General features: G+C 39.4%; 1 protein-coding gene across 5 annotated transcripts in view; it reads right to left on the reverse strand.

Annotated features, from left to right (window-relative positions):
• dym (dymeclin) overlaps positions 1–18711 on the reverse strand; it is a 523412-nt gene that overhangs the window by 221183 nt on the left and 283518 nt on the right. For all 5 annotated transcript variants that reach the window (XR_011353340.1, XM_069923865.1, XM_069923863.1 and 2 more), the window contains exons 10-11: positions 11273–11451; positions 2683–2808 (exon numbers count right to left, since the gene is read on the reverse strand). Coding sequence is in view for 4 of the 5 variants with exons in the window: in XM_069923865.1 (XP_069779966.1) it covers positions 2683–2808; positions 11273–11451 (305 nt within the window). In the remaining variant the exon portion in view is untranslated. The remainder of the gene's footprint in view (positions 1–2682; positions 2809–11272; positions 11452–18711) is intronic.

Here is an 18711-nt window from a genome sequence, read left to right on the forward strand (position 1 = left end):
GGGAAAAGGGACTGTAATGGCTGGCATCTGGGAATTCTAGCTGGCCCCTATGGACAAAGTGCAGGCATTCTCCGTTTGGCTGCATTTGTTTTCACCAATGTACAGCAGGCCACAATGAGTATACCAAGTTCAGTAGAATTGGTTGGGCAAATTATGGGCCTACATGGAGGTGCGGATGGAGATGATGGGCCAAGATTTGCACATTCTGTGGTTGAACCAGGGAGTCACAGAGAGAGAGTGAGAAAGAGAGAGAGAGAGAGAGAGAGAGAGAGAGAGAGAGAGAGTAATTCCTGCAAAAAATCAGAACAGATGGAGAGGAGAAGATGCCGGTAGTGGCATCAGATTGTAGATGGTGGAAGTGTCAAAGAATGATGTGCTACATGTAGATACAAATGGGGAGAACGCAAGGAACAAGAAATTTCTATGTTCTGTTTGGGGAGGGGATGAGAGAATGAATATGTGAAACATGAGAGTTGTACATAAGGGCTTTATGTGGGAGAGAGTCATGTTTCTTTAAAGAGGACATTATAGATGTCCTGGAGTGGAATATCTCACCCAGGATATAGGGTGGGAAGACATGTAGTCCAGGTAGCTGTGAGAGTCAATAGGTTTGTCGTAAATGTTTGTGCATAATTTATCTCCTGAGAAAGAGATAGAGATAGAGAGATCCAGAAAATGAAGCGATGAATCAGAAATACTACAAAGAAATTTTAAGCAGGGTGGAAGTTGGCAATGAAGCTGTCAAGTTTTGCATGGGTACAAGTGGCCAATGTAGCAGAGAAAGAGTTGGGGAGTTGTACTGGAGTAGGTTTGGAGAATGGACTGTTCCACATAGTCAACGAAAAGGCTGGTCTAACTGAAACTCATGCATGTGCTCATGGCTACACCCTGGATTTGGAGAAAATGGGAGGAATCAAAAGAGAAATTGTACAAATTGTAGAAGAGTGTGTTGGTAAACAAGTACTGTTCCAGAAAAAAAAAGATGCCTTAGACCTTCTTGATAAGGAATGGATGTGTATAGGGATTGCATTTGCATGGTAAGGATGAGGTGAAATCAGAAGTTCTTAAAAAGTTGGAGAGCAAGTGGGGTGTCAAGGAAGATATTGGATAAGGGGTACCCAAGATGGAGTTAAGGCATGAGGAGATGAGTTCAGTATTGTAAATAGAAACAATGAGCCTTCCGGTGTAGTCCCACTTATGACCTTACGTAGGAGATAGAAGCAGGTTTGTATGAGGTTGGGAAGGATGGAGAAGGTAGCAAGGAGATCACTGAAGGGGATGGTATCATGATTATGGTTAGTGAGGTTCTGGTCTTGGAGTAGATATGAGGAGGTATCCAAGATTTCCTATCTGGTCTCTGCAAGATAGAGGTCATTCCATGGGTCCACAACAGCACCATGGTCTACGAATTTAATGATAAAGTTAGGCTAGCTCTAGAGAGAGTGGTGATCCTTTTTGTTGAAGTAGGGATTTAAAAAATAATTCTTATAAAGGATACACAGATGAAATAAATCATGGTTTATTCAGTTTGATTTCTGCAAACAAATTTACAAGGGAATTTGGTACAAAACTCCTTTTAACAAAAAACTCACGCCATAAAAATTCTAAATGGTGACCATCTTGAATAATAGGAAACCCAGACAGCATTCCTAGATCTTTAATCATAAAAGTTGTCTGCACAAACAACATCCTGATGATCTTGTCCTTTTAACCATATAACCACTTACAGCACAGAACAGGCCAGTTCGGCCCTACTAGTCCATGCCCTAGCAAATCCCCACCCTCCTAGTCCCACTGACCAGCACCCGGTCCATACCCCTCTAGTCCCCTTCTATCCATGTAACGATCCAGTCTTTCCTTAAATGTAACCAATGAACCCGCCTCGACCACGTCTGCCGGAAGCTCATTCCACATCCCCACCACCCTCTGCGTAAAGAAATTTCCCCTCATGTTCCCCTTATAATTTTCCCCCTTCAATCTTAAACCATGTCCTCTAGTTTGAATCTCCCCCTTTCTTAATTGAAAAAGCCTATCCACATTTACTCTGTCTGTCCCTTTTAAAATCTTAAACACTTGTTTATTTTAAAAAAAATTAAAATAATTCTATCATCAATATGAATACAAGGTGACTTTAGTGAAGGTGTACTCTACAATGAGGGTTCCTTGCTTGACTCCACAAAGTCAACACTCAAGGGTTCAATAAAAATACTAAAGACTCTCCTGGATTGGTGCAGCCAAAACAGCACAAACAGATGAACATCTGGGAGAGTGCAATTTAGTTGGCTGATGTCATCTCCTGCATAATCAGTGCTTTTGACTGCAGCATATCACACCTTCAGTTGAAATGCAGCCATTTTCCAAGTTTAATTCCAGAGCCCTTCTCTCCTCGATGTTCTCTACCAATTATTAAACTGGCCAAGGAGGCTGGCTGAGCAGCAAGAGATCAATATAGTCTTGGAAAGATGTCTCTCAGAGACAGACAGAAAGTGACTTAAATTACTTTTCAAACAAGTATTATCTGAAAAAAGAGATTCCATGGAAAAATATTTTGAACATACATTGGCCTCACTAATTCCACATCTTCTTGATCATCCAGTCATGAATTAAAATGTATAATCACAAGCAAACCAAGATGAGAAAGAGGCACTAGAGAGCAAGTAAATTCAGGCAGAATCAACTCACCACTTCATGAACAGAACGATTGAATGAATCTTCCTCAGTCAGGATGAGCAAAATAATAAGTGCCATGTAGACATGGTGAGAATTCCGTTTTTCAACGTCATACAAAATCTCAAGTATTGGAAGAACCTACAAATCAAAGACACATGAAGGGTCACATGTATTTCCATCTCATTTACAATTTACATAGAACAGCACAGTACAGGCCCTTCAGCCCTCAATTTTGTGTCGACCCATATATTCCTGAAAAAATACAAAACCCTTCCTACTCTATTTTTCTTCCATCCAAGAGCCGGCCTAAGAGCCTCTTAAATGCCCCTAATGTTTCAGCCTCCACCACCATCCCTGGCAAGACATTCAGGGCACCCACAACTCTCTGTGTAACAAACTTACCCTTGATGTCTCTCCTAAACTTCCCTTCCTTTACTTTCTACATATGACCTCTGGTGTTTGTTATCCCTGCCCTGAGAAATCTTGGAGACCTCTATTAAGTCTCTCATCTTTCTACGCTCCAAAGAGAAAAGTCCCAGCTCTGCTAACCTTGTTCATAAGGCTTATTTTCCAATCCAACATCCTGAAAAATCTACTCTGCACCCTCTCCATAGCTTCCATATCCTCCCTATAACAAGATGACCAGAACTGAACACAATACATAAGTGTGGTCTCACCAGAGATTTGTAGAGTTGCAACATGACCTCTCAACTCTTGAACTCAAACCCCCTACTACTGAAGCCCAACATCGCATAGGCCTTCTTAACTATCCTATCAACCTGTATGGCGACCTTGAGGAATGTATGGATTTGGACCCCAAGGTCCCTCTGTTCATTCACACTCTTATGTAACTGACCATTAACCCTGTACTCAACCTTATGGCTTGTCCTCACACTTATCCAGATTGAACGCCATCTGCCACTTTTCTGTCCAACTTTGCATCCTGTCTGTATCCTTTTGTAACCTAAGACAACTTTCAGTGCCATTCACAACCTTTGTGTCATCCACAAACTTACTAACCCATCCTTTCGCCTCCTCATCTAGATCACAGAGCAAGGGTCCCAGAACAGATCCTTGCAGAACTCCAGGCAAAATACTTTCCTTCCACTATAACTTTCTGCTTTCTACATGCAAGCCAATTTTTATTCACAGAGCCAAGGCTCCATGGATCCCATGTTTCATTTCTTTCTGAACTAGTTTCTCATGGGGGACCTTGTCAAATGCCTTATTAAATCCATGTAGACCACATCTACCACCCTACCCTAATCAATTTCCTTTGTTACTTACTCAAAAAACTCAATTAGACTTGTGAAGCATGACCTTCCCTTCACAAAGCCATGCTGTCTATCCTTAAGTAGATTGTACTTCTCCAAATGCTCATAGATCCTATCCTTAAGAATCCTCCCCAACAGTTTGCCCACTAATGTAATACTCACCGATCTATAATTCCAAGGATTTTACTTATTACCTTTTTTAAAAAAGGGGACCACATTTGCCATTCTCCAATACTGCAGCACCTACCCTGTAGCCAAAGAAGACTCAAAGATCATAGCCAATGCCCTAGCTACCTCTTCCCATAACAAACTGGGGTATATCACGTCTGGCCCCGGAGACTTATTAATCTTAATGTTATTAAGTAGATCCTTAATCTCAACATTGTCCACCACAAAGCTCATCCTGATCTCACCATGATCCAGGTCCTTTTCTCTTAGGACCTCCTCAAACTCCTCCACCTCCAGGCACACGATACCTCCTTTATCCTTTAGTGGTCCCACCTTCATTCTCGTCATCCTCTGTTCTTCATATACGAATAGAATGCCTTAGTGTTCTCTTTATTCTGTCATGCTAATGCCTTTTCATGCCCCTTCAAATTCTCTTAATTTCCTTCCTGGCTACCATATACTTCTCATGAGCCTTTTCTGTTTCCTGCTTCTTATATCTAATAAATGCTTCCTTTTTCCTCTTGACCAGCTGCCTCACCTGTTTTGTCTGCCATGGTTCCCTTTTCCTACCATCTTTTCCTTTTCCCAGTGGGACAAACCTATCCTGAATCTAACACAAGGGGCCCCTAAATTTCCTCCACATTAGTTCTGCGCTTTCTTCCTTGAACATTTGTTTACAATATACTCTCTCTAGTTCATGCCTCATCCCATCATAATTAGACCTTCCCCAATTAAGCACTTTCCCAGTTTGACTGTTTATATCCTTTTCCATGGCTATGCTAAAGCTAAGGGATCACTCTCACCAAAATGCTCCCCCACCGAGAGATCCGCCACCTGACCAGGTTCACAGAATTAGATCCAGCGTGGGCTCTGCTCTCATCAGCTGAATCCTTCTTGGATACACCTGACAAATTCAGTCCCATCTATCCCTCTTGCAGTCAGGAAGTGCCAGTCAATATTAGGTAAATTGAACTCTCCCAAAACAACAACCTCATATTTCCAGCTCCAATCCAAAGTCTGCCTGCTTATCTGTTCCTCGGTGTCACAAAGGTTATTTGGGAGCCTATAGTCTACTCCTGGTACAGGGATTGTTCTTTCCTATTTCTGACTTGCACGCACACTGTCTCAGTAGACACTCCCTCAGCAGCATCCTCCATTTCTATAGCCATGATACTATACCTGACAGTAATGCTATGCCCCTCCTCTCTCTTACCTCCCATCCTATTCCTTTTAAAACACCTACGTACCTGCATCAGCCAATCCTGCCTTTCCTCCAGCCAGATCTCTGTAACGGCCACAACATCAAGGTTCCACGTACTGATTAATAATCTAAGTTCATCCCCTTTAGTCCTAATACTCCTAGCGTTGAAATAGACACATTTCAAACAAACCTTCTAAATGACTACATTTATGTTTTGTCCCCCTGCCTGTCCTTCCTCTCAAACTCAGAACAGATAACATCATGCTTTTGACCTTCTTTCCTATTCTCTGCACTCACGTTCTGATTCCCATCTCCTGCAAAACTAGTTTCAATCCTACCCAAAATCTCTAGCAAACCTGCACACCAGGATATGGGTCCCTTTCCAGTTCAGGTGTGGCCATCCTCTTGCCCGGAAGAGATCCCAATGATTCACAAAGCTGAACCCCTGCACCAATTCTTCAGTCACACTTTCATCTGCCGCAATTTCCTGTACCTACCCTCTCTGAAGCATGGCACAGGCAGCATTCCCAAGATTACCACCCTTGAGGTCCTGCTTTTTAACTTCTTTCCTAACTCCCTATATTCCCTCTTCTACACCTCATCACTACTCCTGTCTATGTCATTGGTGAGATCTGGCTGCTCACCCTCCCCCTCCCCCTCTGGAATGCTGTAGATTCAATCAGAGACGTCCCCGACACTGGCACCTGGGAGGCAACATTCTATCTGGGATCCTCAATCTCGTTCACAGAACCTCCTATCTGTTCGCCTAGCCAACGAGTCCCCAATCTCCATAGCTCTCCTCTTCTCCCCCTTCCCTTCTGAACCGAGGGACTAGTCTCTGTGCCGGAGACATGACCACTACAACTTGTCCCTCTCAGCAGTATCCAAAATGGTAGACTTATTGTTGAAGGGAACGGCTACAGGGGGCTCTGCTCTATCTGCATATTCCCTTTCCTCTCCTAACAGTCACCAAGCTACCTGCCTCCTGACTTTTGGAGATGACTGTCTCCCTGAAGCTCCTATAACTGCCTCTGCCCACCAAATTGAGTCTTACTCTTGCTCATTAACCTAACCATTAATTTCCAGTTAGACACTTAAAATAAATTACCAATTGGCAGTCAAGATACTCACTAATTGGCACATTCACCCTTCCACTATCAATTTCTGCTTTCTTCTTGAAAGCAGGAACAAGAGCTCCAGCCCAGAGTCCAGGCCCACCACATTCACAATTTCCCACATTCAAGTTTATTTTATTGTCATGTAATAGTATAGAACATGTAATATTTCACTAAATTGTCTTCTGCCTACTGTAAGGCAAAGAGTCCCCATTAGTGTCACCTGGTTCCCCTTACAGTATGGGACCCTTTCTCAACTCCATTGAGCAGAGATGCCAATTCTCCATGAGTATGCAAAGGTTCCAAAAAAGGAAAGCAATTATTTTAAAAATAGCTATAATGATATTACTCCCCAGGTGGAATTTGGATCTTGACAACAATTTGACAACCACCCAATTCCTCAACCGAATGAAAATACTGAACCAACCCAAAAAAGAGACAAAGGGAAAAGAAAGTCACCTTAACATTAGAGCAACTATTAATAGAGGTCAGTGGCAAACCAATTAATGGAATACGGAGTCAAAATAGTATGGAGATTATGATCTGATAATCCAGAAGCAAGAATAAATGATCTCAGGCTGCCAATTCAAATCGTACCATCGCAGCTAGAAAAGTTTAGATTAATTAAATAGATTGAAAGAGTAGAACGAAAATTTCCAAGGATGTTTCCAGGATTTGAGGACCTATGTTTATAGGGAAAGAAGGAACAGGTTAAGATTTTATTCCCCGGAGCATCAGAGAATGATGGGTAGATAGAGAGGGTTAATGCAAATGGGCTTTTTTCCACTGAGATTGGGTGATACTGGATTGAATAGGTACAGTACATGGATGGGAAGGGTATGAAGGGCCTTGGTCCAGGTGCAGGTCAATGGGACTAGGCAGAATAGATTGGCAACAACTGGATGTGCCAAAAGACCTGTTTGTGTGCTTTGGTATTCGATGGTTCTAAGCAGCTCTGTCATCAAAAAGTTAAAGTCAGTAATGATTTTTAAAAAAAACAGTTAACTGGAATCACTAACAAAACAACAGCTCAGAAATTGATTTTTCACCCCCACCAAATCCACAGCAACTTTCAAGCATCCATTTCCACACTAATTCTACTTCTCCATATTCCCAGCTGCCTTTAGATTCTAGTTTTCATCTACAGACAAGGTGCAATTTACAGTGACTAATGACCCTGTCAACATGCACATTTTTGGCACATGCAAACCCAGAGGAAATCCATGTTGTTACATGGAGAACATTTGTTGTCCTTGACCAGTCTGACTTCAGATAAAGATCAATTCGTTCAACTAAGCTAAAGTCAGCCTGGTTTCCTTCAGGGGAGATCTTGCCTGACATAAATGTTGGAGTTATTTAAGGAAGTAACGAACAAGGTTGACACAGGAGAATGAGCAGATGTTGTTTACTTGTATGTTCAGAATGCCTTTTACAAGATGCCACACATGAGACTGCTAAACAAGATAGGAGCCCATGGTATTACGTGAAAGGTACAAACATGGATAGAAATTTGGAAATCTGGTAAATGGCAAAAAATGGGAATAAAGGGGGCTTTTGCTGGCTGGCTGACAGTGACTAGTGGTATTCCGCAGAGGTTGGTGTAGGTCCACTACTTTTCATTCTGAATGTAAATTATTTAGATGACGTAATTGATAACTTTATGGCCATCTTTGTGGATGATGGAAAGATAGGTGGAGGTAGTGTTCAGGAAGCAGCTGGTCTGCAGATGGACTTAGCAAGTTGGGAGCATGAGCATAAAAGTGGCAGATGGAATACAGCAATGATAAGTGTGTTGTTATGCACATTGGTAGTAGGAATAGGGAAGTGAACTATTTTATAAATGGGGAGAGAATTCAGAAAGCAGAGATCCAAACAGACTTGGGAGTCCTATTACAGGATTCCCTAAAGGTTGAGTAAGAAAGGCAAATGCAATATTAGCATTAATTTCAAGAGGGCTAGAATATACAGGCAAAGATGTAATGCTAAGCTTTGATGAGGCATTAGTCAGTCCACATTTGGAGAACTGTGAGCAGCAGTTTTGAGCTCCATATCTAAAGAAGGATGTGCTAATGTTAGAGAGGGTCCAAAGGAAGTTTATGAGAATGATCCCACAAATGAGTGGTTGATGGCTCTGGGCCTGGAGTTTAGAAGAATGAGGGGTGATCTCAAGAAAATATTCCGAATATTGAAAAGTTTGGTACTGTGGAGAAGATGTTTCTAGTTATGGAACAGAGGGCAGAACCTCAAAACCTTTAGAACAGAGGTGAGAAGATTCTTCAGTCAGAAAATTGTAAATCTGTACAATTTATTGCCATATACAGCTGTGGAGACCGTCATTGAGTATATTTAAAGCAGAAGTTGATAGGTTCTTGATTAGTAAGGGCGTCAAAGGTTATGGGAAGAAGGCAGGAGAATGGGGTTGAATGGAAAGACAGATCTGCCATGATTTGAATGGCAGAGCAGACTAATTGGACTGAATGGCCTAATTCTGCTCCTATATCTTATGGTCTAACCATAAAATGCATTTGGAAATGATTCAACAAACCACTTGAGTCATGTGAAACATTTAATGCATTGTTGGAGTATGTTGACCGCATGACTTGTGGATATTCAAGAAGAAATGCCATCTTCTCAAGAAACATAAGGAACTGCAAATGGCAGAACCTGGAGAAAAAGAAAAATTGCTGAAGGAACTCAACAGGTCGACCAACATCTATGGAGGAAGAGGGTTGGCTGATGCTTTGGTTGGAAACCCTGCATCAGGACTAAGAATGTAGAGGGATCAAAATGCTTTTTTTTAAAAGTTGCCCTTGACTGCAAATTTTTTTAAAATGGTTTAGCATGTTTATCTGAACCACTGGTTGCCTTACTGCTCATCTTTGGTACTTTTCACTACTTTCCATGAGTTACAGCAGTGAGATAGGTGACTTATGTATCCACGTCTTGGATCCATAACTCTATATTTTCTCCTTCTTTAAACCTGTTTACAGGTGGCACCAGAAACCTTTTGAGATCTGTGTCAAGTACAGTATGACACTTCATGCACAAATCAAGAGGATAGGATTGGACAAACTTATTTGTTTGTGGAGAAATGGCAAAGCATAAAATGAGCTTGCAAAAGGCTGTTTTTGGAGGTAAAATAAAGGAGATGAACATTTTAAAAAAAGACCTCTCTGGAAATCTGAAATAAAAACAGAAAATGTTGGAAAGTCTCAGCAGTTCAAACATCTGTGGAAAAAGGAACAGAGTTAATATTTCAGATCCAAAAGCCTTCATAAATATGTTTTGTGAATGCAGGTGAACATGATGTTGAATATGATGTAATTAAATAGGAGTACAAGCTCAATCGTTGGTTTGAATCATCTAATCCTAATCCTATATACTTGGCCAAGAGAACAAGATATAAGAGGAGGAGCAATGTATCCAGTTCTAATCACCAAAACAACTGAGTCAACTGGGAGCTAGGAACAAAATGTTTCCAAAAGGAAAATGCAGCCATGTGGATCAAGTTTTCTTCTTTGATCTGTATCTTTCCACTCTCTCATTGTAGCCCATTTCTGACCCATAGAACGATCTCCAAAATTCATTGTGGTTAAAGTACATCATCATCCCAGAGTATTTTCAAAACACAAACTATAAAATCCATCCAATTGAATGTCAAAACTGACATCACATTCTTGACTTATTCCATTGTGTTATGTCATGCATAAAAGAGATAATATAAATTGAATAACCTAGATTTAACAAGCCATCAATCAGAGTAATGGAAAACAGCAATGAAATATTTGGACTTACTTGTCTTTGCTGGCCAAATTGCCTATCATTTCAATTTGGCTGACATGGAGAATAAGACCAAAAGGCCTTATCCATTCTCATTTTCTGTACGTATCCAAACGTTTTTAAATGTTGGAATTATATCCACCCCTTCCATTTCCACTAGCACTTCATTCCACACACCCTCCAGCTTCTGTGTGAACAATTTGTTCCTCAGATTGCCTTCAAATCTTTCCCCTCTCATCTTAAATATACATTCTCTACTTTTAGACTCCCCCACACTGGAAAAAAGACCACGACCAATCAGCTTGTCTATACCCTCGTGATTTTATATACCTCTGTAAGGTCACTCCTCAGCCCCTTATATTCCATAGAAAAAAAACAGTCTCTCTTTACATCTCAAACCATTCAGACCCAATATCATCTAAGTGAATATTTATGTGCCCTTCTGAGCTTACCGATAATTACACATTTCCTGTAGTTAGGGGACCAGAATTGCAGACAATCATTTGCAAAAGACTCCAATCAAATTAAAATTATTCAAGTGATAAGTTTAGTCACACATTAGTCATCAGTGAGTCTTTAAAGTGCACTGTCAGTGATATTATGAAGAAATTTTCCTTAGAATGTTCTTTTCATTGAGGAAAGAGTACAATCTGAATACAATTTGGATGCTCAATTTGTGCTCGGTATATCAGAATAAGGTAATGCTCTTTGCTTTCCTTTGTTTAGCTGTCATTTTCAGTTCAAGGAGTGAACAGAAAAATGAATTCCATTCCATAAAAAAGGAACAAAAACAAAATAATATCCCCTGAATCAAATTCCAAATTTTCTAGTATTGAAACCTAACCCGATCAGATTTAAACCACAGCCTGCTAATAACAGAAACACATTTGTGAAGTATGATTAATTTATTTTCTCCATTTGGAATGAAATGAGCTCCCATGACTTAGTGGATAAAAGTATCAACACTGTGGTTCTTGGCCACGCTGATCAGAAAGTGACATGTTTTATTTCTCATCAGTGCCAACTGCAATTCATCCTGCCAAAAAAGTTCAAAGCACACTCACCAGGTTCTCCACATCAGTACGGGCCAAAACATACGTTCTCACATTTGGGTTCTGATGCAACAAAGTATACAGCAATAGAGTCGCCTGGTCAGATCTCTGTTGTTCATATAATGCTGTATATAGACTGTTGAAATTTATCTGGAAGGAGTGGGAGTTTGGTGACTGAATGGCAGAATTATCTGAAATGAAGGATTAAAACAAGCAATTCAAAGAATCCTCAATATAAAATTTTGAAATTTGTTCTGCATTTGTCGATTTATGATTTTCTACAGTTAGAAAAATGATAAAACACTAACATAGTTTCTCATCTTCTTAACATTTCAGCAAATTGATTAACATTGTAGAAAAGTGTACCAGATGTAATAAGATGGCAAGTGCAAGATCTTCCATGTTTCCACCGAGGCATGTCATAAAAGGCAACTAAAGGAATGTGTTTTAAGATTTCATCCTTTCCAAAAGGTAGAGAGAAAGGGGAGTTTGAAACAGACTTTGTAATTATTTTATTTCTATGTGCCAGAAATTAATCAGATCAGAAAATGAGAGGTCTCTGCATGTAGTACTGATAATTTTGATCATCTCTTAGTTGAACTTTCAATTTCTAATTTCTAACTGCAATATTCACCATTTATTTTCTCCATCCCTCCCCCTTTTTGTACTTCACCTTATTTTTTCATTTACATTTCCTTCTTCCTATATTATTTACATATTATTTTGGTCTTTTTAAATTCTCTGCGTCACTTACAGATTTTCCAAAGTGTTGTTCAATCAACCTGGATGGAATATTCATTCTCCTCAAATGTCTTCACATAAATGCCTATTTACCATTCAGTGTTAATTTTTTAAGAAAATTATACACTTGAAACAGCAATGCTTTGTATTCCCTTCTAGAATTTTCTTTGTGAATTCATGAAAAGATTGATTTCAAAGGATGTAATTGAATCATGTGACCAGTACGGTTCTTCAGGCAACCAACAGTATTTGTACTGATATATATTCATTTAAAATAGAATCTTATTTGAATGTTCCACATTTGTTGCTTGCTGTGTTATTTGTGAAACTAAATATCTCCTTCAATTTTTACAGAAGTATTTTTTAAATATCTTTAGAATATTTTGATAATTTTGAGTTGCCAGCAGAATTTGGAACATTGCTGTTCTGTAACATATAGTTTTGCAAGATACAGAAGATCATCTGAACCATCGATCTTGAGATACAAGTTTGAATCTGAGTTTGAAATCCAAGCAATTAAATAAATCTGCAATTCAAGAAAAAAAAACTAATCTCAGTAAAGGTAACTATTACATTCCTGTATTTCCGCAAAACGACTCCTTTTCTGCCAGTTTCATTTAATCAAGAAAATTTGCCATCCTAACAAATGGTATATTTGCAACTCAAGACACAGTTTCATGGTTGACTCTTGATTATCTCCTCAGTAGTATTCATTTCATGGCAAAGTTTTATGACAGTAATTAATGACTACAACTTCATGATTCCATATCCATTAACAGGAACAATCATATAACAAGCACCATGCAATGCAAGTACCAGTAAAGATCATTATCTAATAAGACTGCACACATTGTACACACATGTGTGCTCAATGAATAAAAATTATTAGTTTCAATAAAGGTAATGACAAATAATCCCAGAAGTAATTAATTCACATTTAAATTTTAATTTCAAGGGAGATAAAAAAAGACAAACAATTTTCATTTATGTAATGTATTAGAGCACTTGGAGAATGACAGGATCGAATAAAAGTCAACATGGATTCATAAAAGGAAAATCCTGTTTAAAAAGCTGTTATAATTTTTGGATGATACTAATAGAATAGATAAACTAGAACATTACAGCACAGATATAGGCCCCTTCAGCCCTTCTAGTTTGTGCCAAACCATTTTTCTGCCTGGTTCCACTGAACTGCCCCCAGTCCATAGCTCTCCATACCTCTCCCATCTATGTAACTGTTCAAATTCTTCTTAAATGTTAAAATTAAGCCCACATTCACCACTTCAGCTTGTTGCACATTCCCACATTCCCTGTGTGAAGAGGTTCTGCCTCATGTTCCCCCTAAATTTTTCCCCTTTCACCTTAAACCCATGCTTTCAGGTTTGTATCTCAGCTACCCTCTGTGGAAAAAGCCTACTTACATTTATTCTGTCTATCCCTTTATGATTTTAAATACCCCTATCACATCTCTCCTCATTCTTCTACGCTCCGGGGAATAAAGATCTAACCTGTTTAACCTTTCCCTATAATTCAGTTCCTGAAGTCCTGTCAACATCCTATAAATCTTATTGATACCTTTCTTGTAGTTAGGTGACCAAATCTGCACAAAATGCTCCAAATTTGGCCTCAACAATGTCTTATACAACTTTACCATAACATCACAACTCCTGTATTCAATACTTTGATTTATGAAGACCAATATGCTCTCTTTACAACCCTATCCACCTGTGATGCCACTTTCAGGGAATTACGCATCTGTATTCCCAGATCCTTCTGTTCTACTGCACTCCTCATGCCCTACCATTTACCATGTATGTCCTTTCTTGGTTTGTCCTTCCAAAATGTATAACCTCAAACTTATCTCCATTAAATTCAATCTGCTATTTTCCCAGCCCAGTTTTCCAGCTGGTCCAGATCCCTCTGCAAGCTTTGAAAACCTTCTTCACTGTCCACAACACTTCAAATCTTAATATCAACTGCAAACTTGCTAATCCAATTTATCACATTATCATCCAGATCATCGATATAGATGACAAACAACAATGGTCCCAACAGCGATCCCTGAAGCACACCACTAGTCACATGCTTCCAGTCTGAGAAGCAATCATCCACCACTCCTCTCTGGCTTCTCCCATCCAGCCATTGTCGAATCCAGTTCACCATGAATATCTAGTGCTTGAACCTTCCTGAATAACCTCCATGCAGGACCCTGTCAAAGGTCTCACTAAAGTTCACGCAGACAACATGCAAAGCCTTTCCTTCATCAACTTTCCTGGTAATCTTCTTAAAAAACTCTATAAGATTGGTTAAACATGACCTGCCACGCACAAAGCCATGTTGACTTTCCCTAATCAGTCCCTGGCTATTCAAATAATTATATATCCGATCTCTTAGAACACTTTCCAATAATTTGCCTACTACTGACGTCTGGCTCACTGGTCTATAATTTCCAGGGTTACTTTTGGAACTTATTTTAAACCATGGAACAACGTGAGCAACCCTCCAATCCTCTGGCACTCATGGCTAATGACATTGTAAATATTTCTGCCAGACACCCTGCAATTTCTACACTAACCTCCCTCAAGGTCTGAGAAAATATCTTGTTAGGTTCTGGGGATTTATCCTTCCTTATTTACTTTAAAACAGCAAGCACCTCCTCCTCTTTAATCTGTATTGGTTCCATAACCTCACTGCTTGTTTTCCTCACTTCCCACAACTCTGTGCCAGTTTCCTGAGTGAATAATGATGGAAAAAACATTTTCTTTTTTGAAACTGAGGAATGGGAAAGGGATGACCAGCATGAATTGGAGGAGAAGACACTGCAGGAACCATAAAGTGTAATAAAAGGTGATTTTGACTTTCCACATGTTGACTGCGACTCCTATACTTATAAAAAGGTTGAATGGGCTAGAGTTGTCAATGTGTCATGAAAGTTTAATAAATCAATATATGCAGAAGTCCCAACCTGAGACAATGTTGTACTGGATCTCTTATTAGAGAATGAGACAGAACATGTGATGGAAGTATATATAGGGGAAAACCTTTGCCCAGTTATCATAATTCTATTAGTATAATGATAATTACAGTCAAGGACAGGTCTGATCCTCAGGTTGTGATTCTAAATTGGAGAAAGGTCAAATTTTAGGGAATGAGAATGAATCTGGTAAACGTGTATTGGGACACGTTGTTTTCTGGCAAGAGCGTGTTTCGCAAGTGGGAGGCCTTCAAAAGGTGAAATTTTGAGAGTATAGTTTGTATGATCCTGTCAAAATTAAACAATTAAGAGGCATAGGGAATCTTGAATTTATAGGGATTTTGAAGATCCAGTTAAGAAGAAGAAAGGTGTATAGCAGGAAAAGAAGAGAGATTGTTTTGGCAGGCAAGGTGAAGGTAAATCTGAAGGACTTCAACAGATATATTAAGAGCAAAAGGATAGCAAGGGACAAAATTGATCCTCTTGAAGATCAGAGTAATCAGATACGTATGGAGTAAAAAGAGATTGGAGAGATCTTAAATCAGTTTTCTGCATCGGTATTTATTCATGAGATAGACACAGAGTCTACAGAACTGAGGCAAACAAGCAGTGAGAACATGGAAGATATACAAATAAAGAGAAGGGGGTGCTGGCTGTCTTGAGGCAAATAAGGGAGAATAAATCCCCGGGGATGGTGCTGGAGAATTGGAGGATATCTAATATGTTTAAAAAAGCCTCAAAGAACAATCCACAAAATATAGGCTAGAGAACCTGATGTCAGTAGTAGTTAAGTCAGTGGTTCTCAACCTTTTTCTTTCCACTCACATACCACTTAAGTATTACCTATGCCATAAGTGCTCTGTGATTAGTAAGGGATTGCTTAAGGTGGAATGTGGGTGGAAAGAAAAACGTTGAAACCTTCCCTTCCCACTCACATACCACCTTAAGCAATCCCTTACTAATCACATGGCATAGGGATTACTTAAAGTGGTATGTGAGTGGAAAGAAAAAGGTTGAGAACCACCGGGTTAAGTAATTGTAAGATATTTTACGGAATTGAATAGAGAAATATTTGGATTGATGGGGACTGATTAGGGATAGTCAACATGGCTTCGAATGTGGTAGGTCATTTTTAGCCAATATTAAAGTTTTTCAAGGAGGTTATCAGAAATGTTGATAAAGGAAAGTGTGTGGATGTTGTGTACATGGATTTTAGTAGGGCTCTAATAAGGTCCCACATGGGAGGTTGGTCAAGAAGGTTCAGTCGTTCGGTATTTTGGTTGAGGTAGTATTGTATGGGAAGGGAAAAGTACTGTGGGTTCAAAGAGCAACGTGTCTGGACACGCAGAAAAGATCATTATTAAAACACACACAAGAGGTTTGCAACAGGAATAACACACACTATTACTCTCAATCACAAAACACAGTATAATCAGTCACATTGGACTTAACATTACTGACACTAGCAACGATTTACACTCATACATACACAGACCAACCCAGTCATATTAGACTTAAAAATAACAATACTAGCAAGTGTGTATAGTCTTACAAGCACAGTACAACCCAGACACATTGGAGTTAACACTACTGATACTAGAAATTGTGTATAGACTTACAAGCACAGTACAATCCAGTCACATCAGACTTAACACTACTGATACTAGCAACCAAGGATTACAATACGCTACCTGCTGTTCCTTGTCTAAAGTTGGTGCAGCTCCAATTCTATCTAACAATCCCCAATTCCTGTGTAGTGCACACCTTACCAACAACTCCTCCAGTGATGTCCAAAGTTCGCGATATGGAGTGAAGCAGGGTCCGCCTCATGATCAAAGAGCATGAGGTACTGTATGTGGTAGACTTTATAGAACAGGAAGATGGATGGTCCAGCTGAGATAATCACTGGGTGATTAAAGAGGCCAGTGGTCAGGTGTGCAAAAATGGGTCGGCAGAGTCCAACCTTGATTGGCAGGTGATGGAACTTCCGAGTTGGTACAGACGGAGAGCTCATGTGACCTTCCACAATCCTCATTCCCACCAGGTTTAGAATGGAGAGGCCACATGACCCTCCCCAATCCACACACCCACCAAATAACAGACAGAGAGGTCAAATCATCCTCCACAATCCACACTATAGGTAGTAAAGTGGATTAGATATTGGCTTTGTGGGAGAAGCCAGAGTAGTAGATGATTGACTCTCTGTCCAGAGGCCTATGTAGTTGAGTGAATTAATTGTTATTTCTCATCCATAATGATATGAATGATAATGTGATAAATTGGATGAGCAAATTGCAGATGACATAAGGTTGGAATTGTAGTGGACTCTGAGGCAGCCTTTCAAAGCTTGCAGCAGAATTTGGACCAGGTAGAAAAATGGGTTGAAAATTTACCGTCACATTTTAGAGCAGATTACTGAGAGATTTTACACTTTGGGAGGGTTAACCAAGGTATGAAATACATGATAAACAGTCAGGCACTGAAGAATGCAGTAGAACAGAGGGATGAGGGAATACAGATACATAGTTCTCTGAAAGTGGCATCACAGAAGAGAGGGTTGTAAAGAAAGCTTTTGGCACATTGGCTTTCATAAATCAATGTTGAGTACAGGAATTAGGATGGTATGGTGAAGTTGTATAAGACATTGGTGAGGCCAAATTTGGAGAATAGTGTGCAGTTTTGGTCACCTAACTATAGGAGTGATATCAATAAGATTCAAAAAATGCAGAGAAGATAGACAAGCATGTAAAGAATGTAAATACAACAATGAGAGAATTAAACACAATATTTTGTGGTGGATTCAAAAATGCTCAACATTGATCTGGACAAATTGAAGTGGGTAGACATATGAAAGTGGCAATACAATGTGGACAAGTATGAGGTTATACATTTTTGGTGTCAATAATATACAGTAAATGAATACCAGCTTTCATAAGGAGAAGATTCAAGCACAAGTGTCAGGGCCTTGGTGAGGCCACAACTTGAGTATTGTGTGCAATTTTGATTTCTCTATCTCAGGAAAGGATGTTCCTGCGATGGAGAAACCACTGTATGGTTTTACTAATTTCTCTCTGTTATGGCAGCACTGACATGAAGAAAACTTGGGTCAATTCGGCATATTCAATTAAACAGAAGAATTAGAGAGAATCTCATAGAAATCTACAAAATTATAACAGGATTGAAGAAATTAGATGCAGGAGATATGTTCCTAATAACAAGAGAGGTCATGGTCAGGGGTCACTGCCTAATGATAAAGGATAAACTGAATAAGACTGATATAAGAAGAAATAGGTTCCCCTAGAGTGTGGTATTCTCTACCACAGAAAGCAGTTGATGTTAAATAATTAAACATATTCAAGAATGAGTTAGATGGGGAGAAAGTTGAAACAGAATGCTGAATTTGAATGATCATCCTTAATAACCTCGAATAGGAAAGCAGGCTTGAAGAACTGAATGGCTGACTCCTGCTCCTACTTCCCTTCCTATTTTCTATTTCTGTTTGTTTCGCTGCAGACATACTAATCTTTAGTTCTTCTGAAATGGCCAAACAACCCAAGCAATTCAAGGGACAATCAGGATAGACAACATCTGCTGGCCTGGCCAGAGACACCCATATCCATGTTTACGAAACATCAGACAATTTCCACATAGAAAATTTCCACAAATATCAATATAGGAATAAATAATGATTCATTTTCTTTTAATCATTTGGACGTGGGTAACTGCAAAAGCGATA

Source organism: Narcine bancroftii, chromosome 3 (assembly GCF_036971445.1).
Source record: "Narcine bancroftii isolate sNarBan1 chromosome 3, sNarBan1.hap1, whole genome shotgun sequence".
NCBI classification, from domain to species: Eukaryota; Metazoa; Chordata; class Chondrichthyes; order Torpediniformes; family Narcinidae; genus Narcine; species Narcine bancroftii.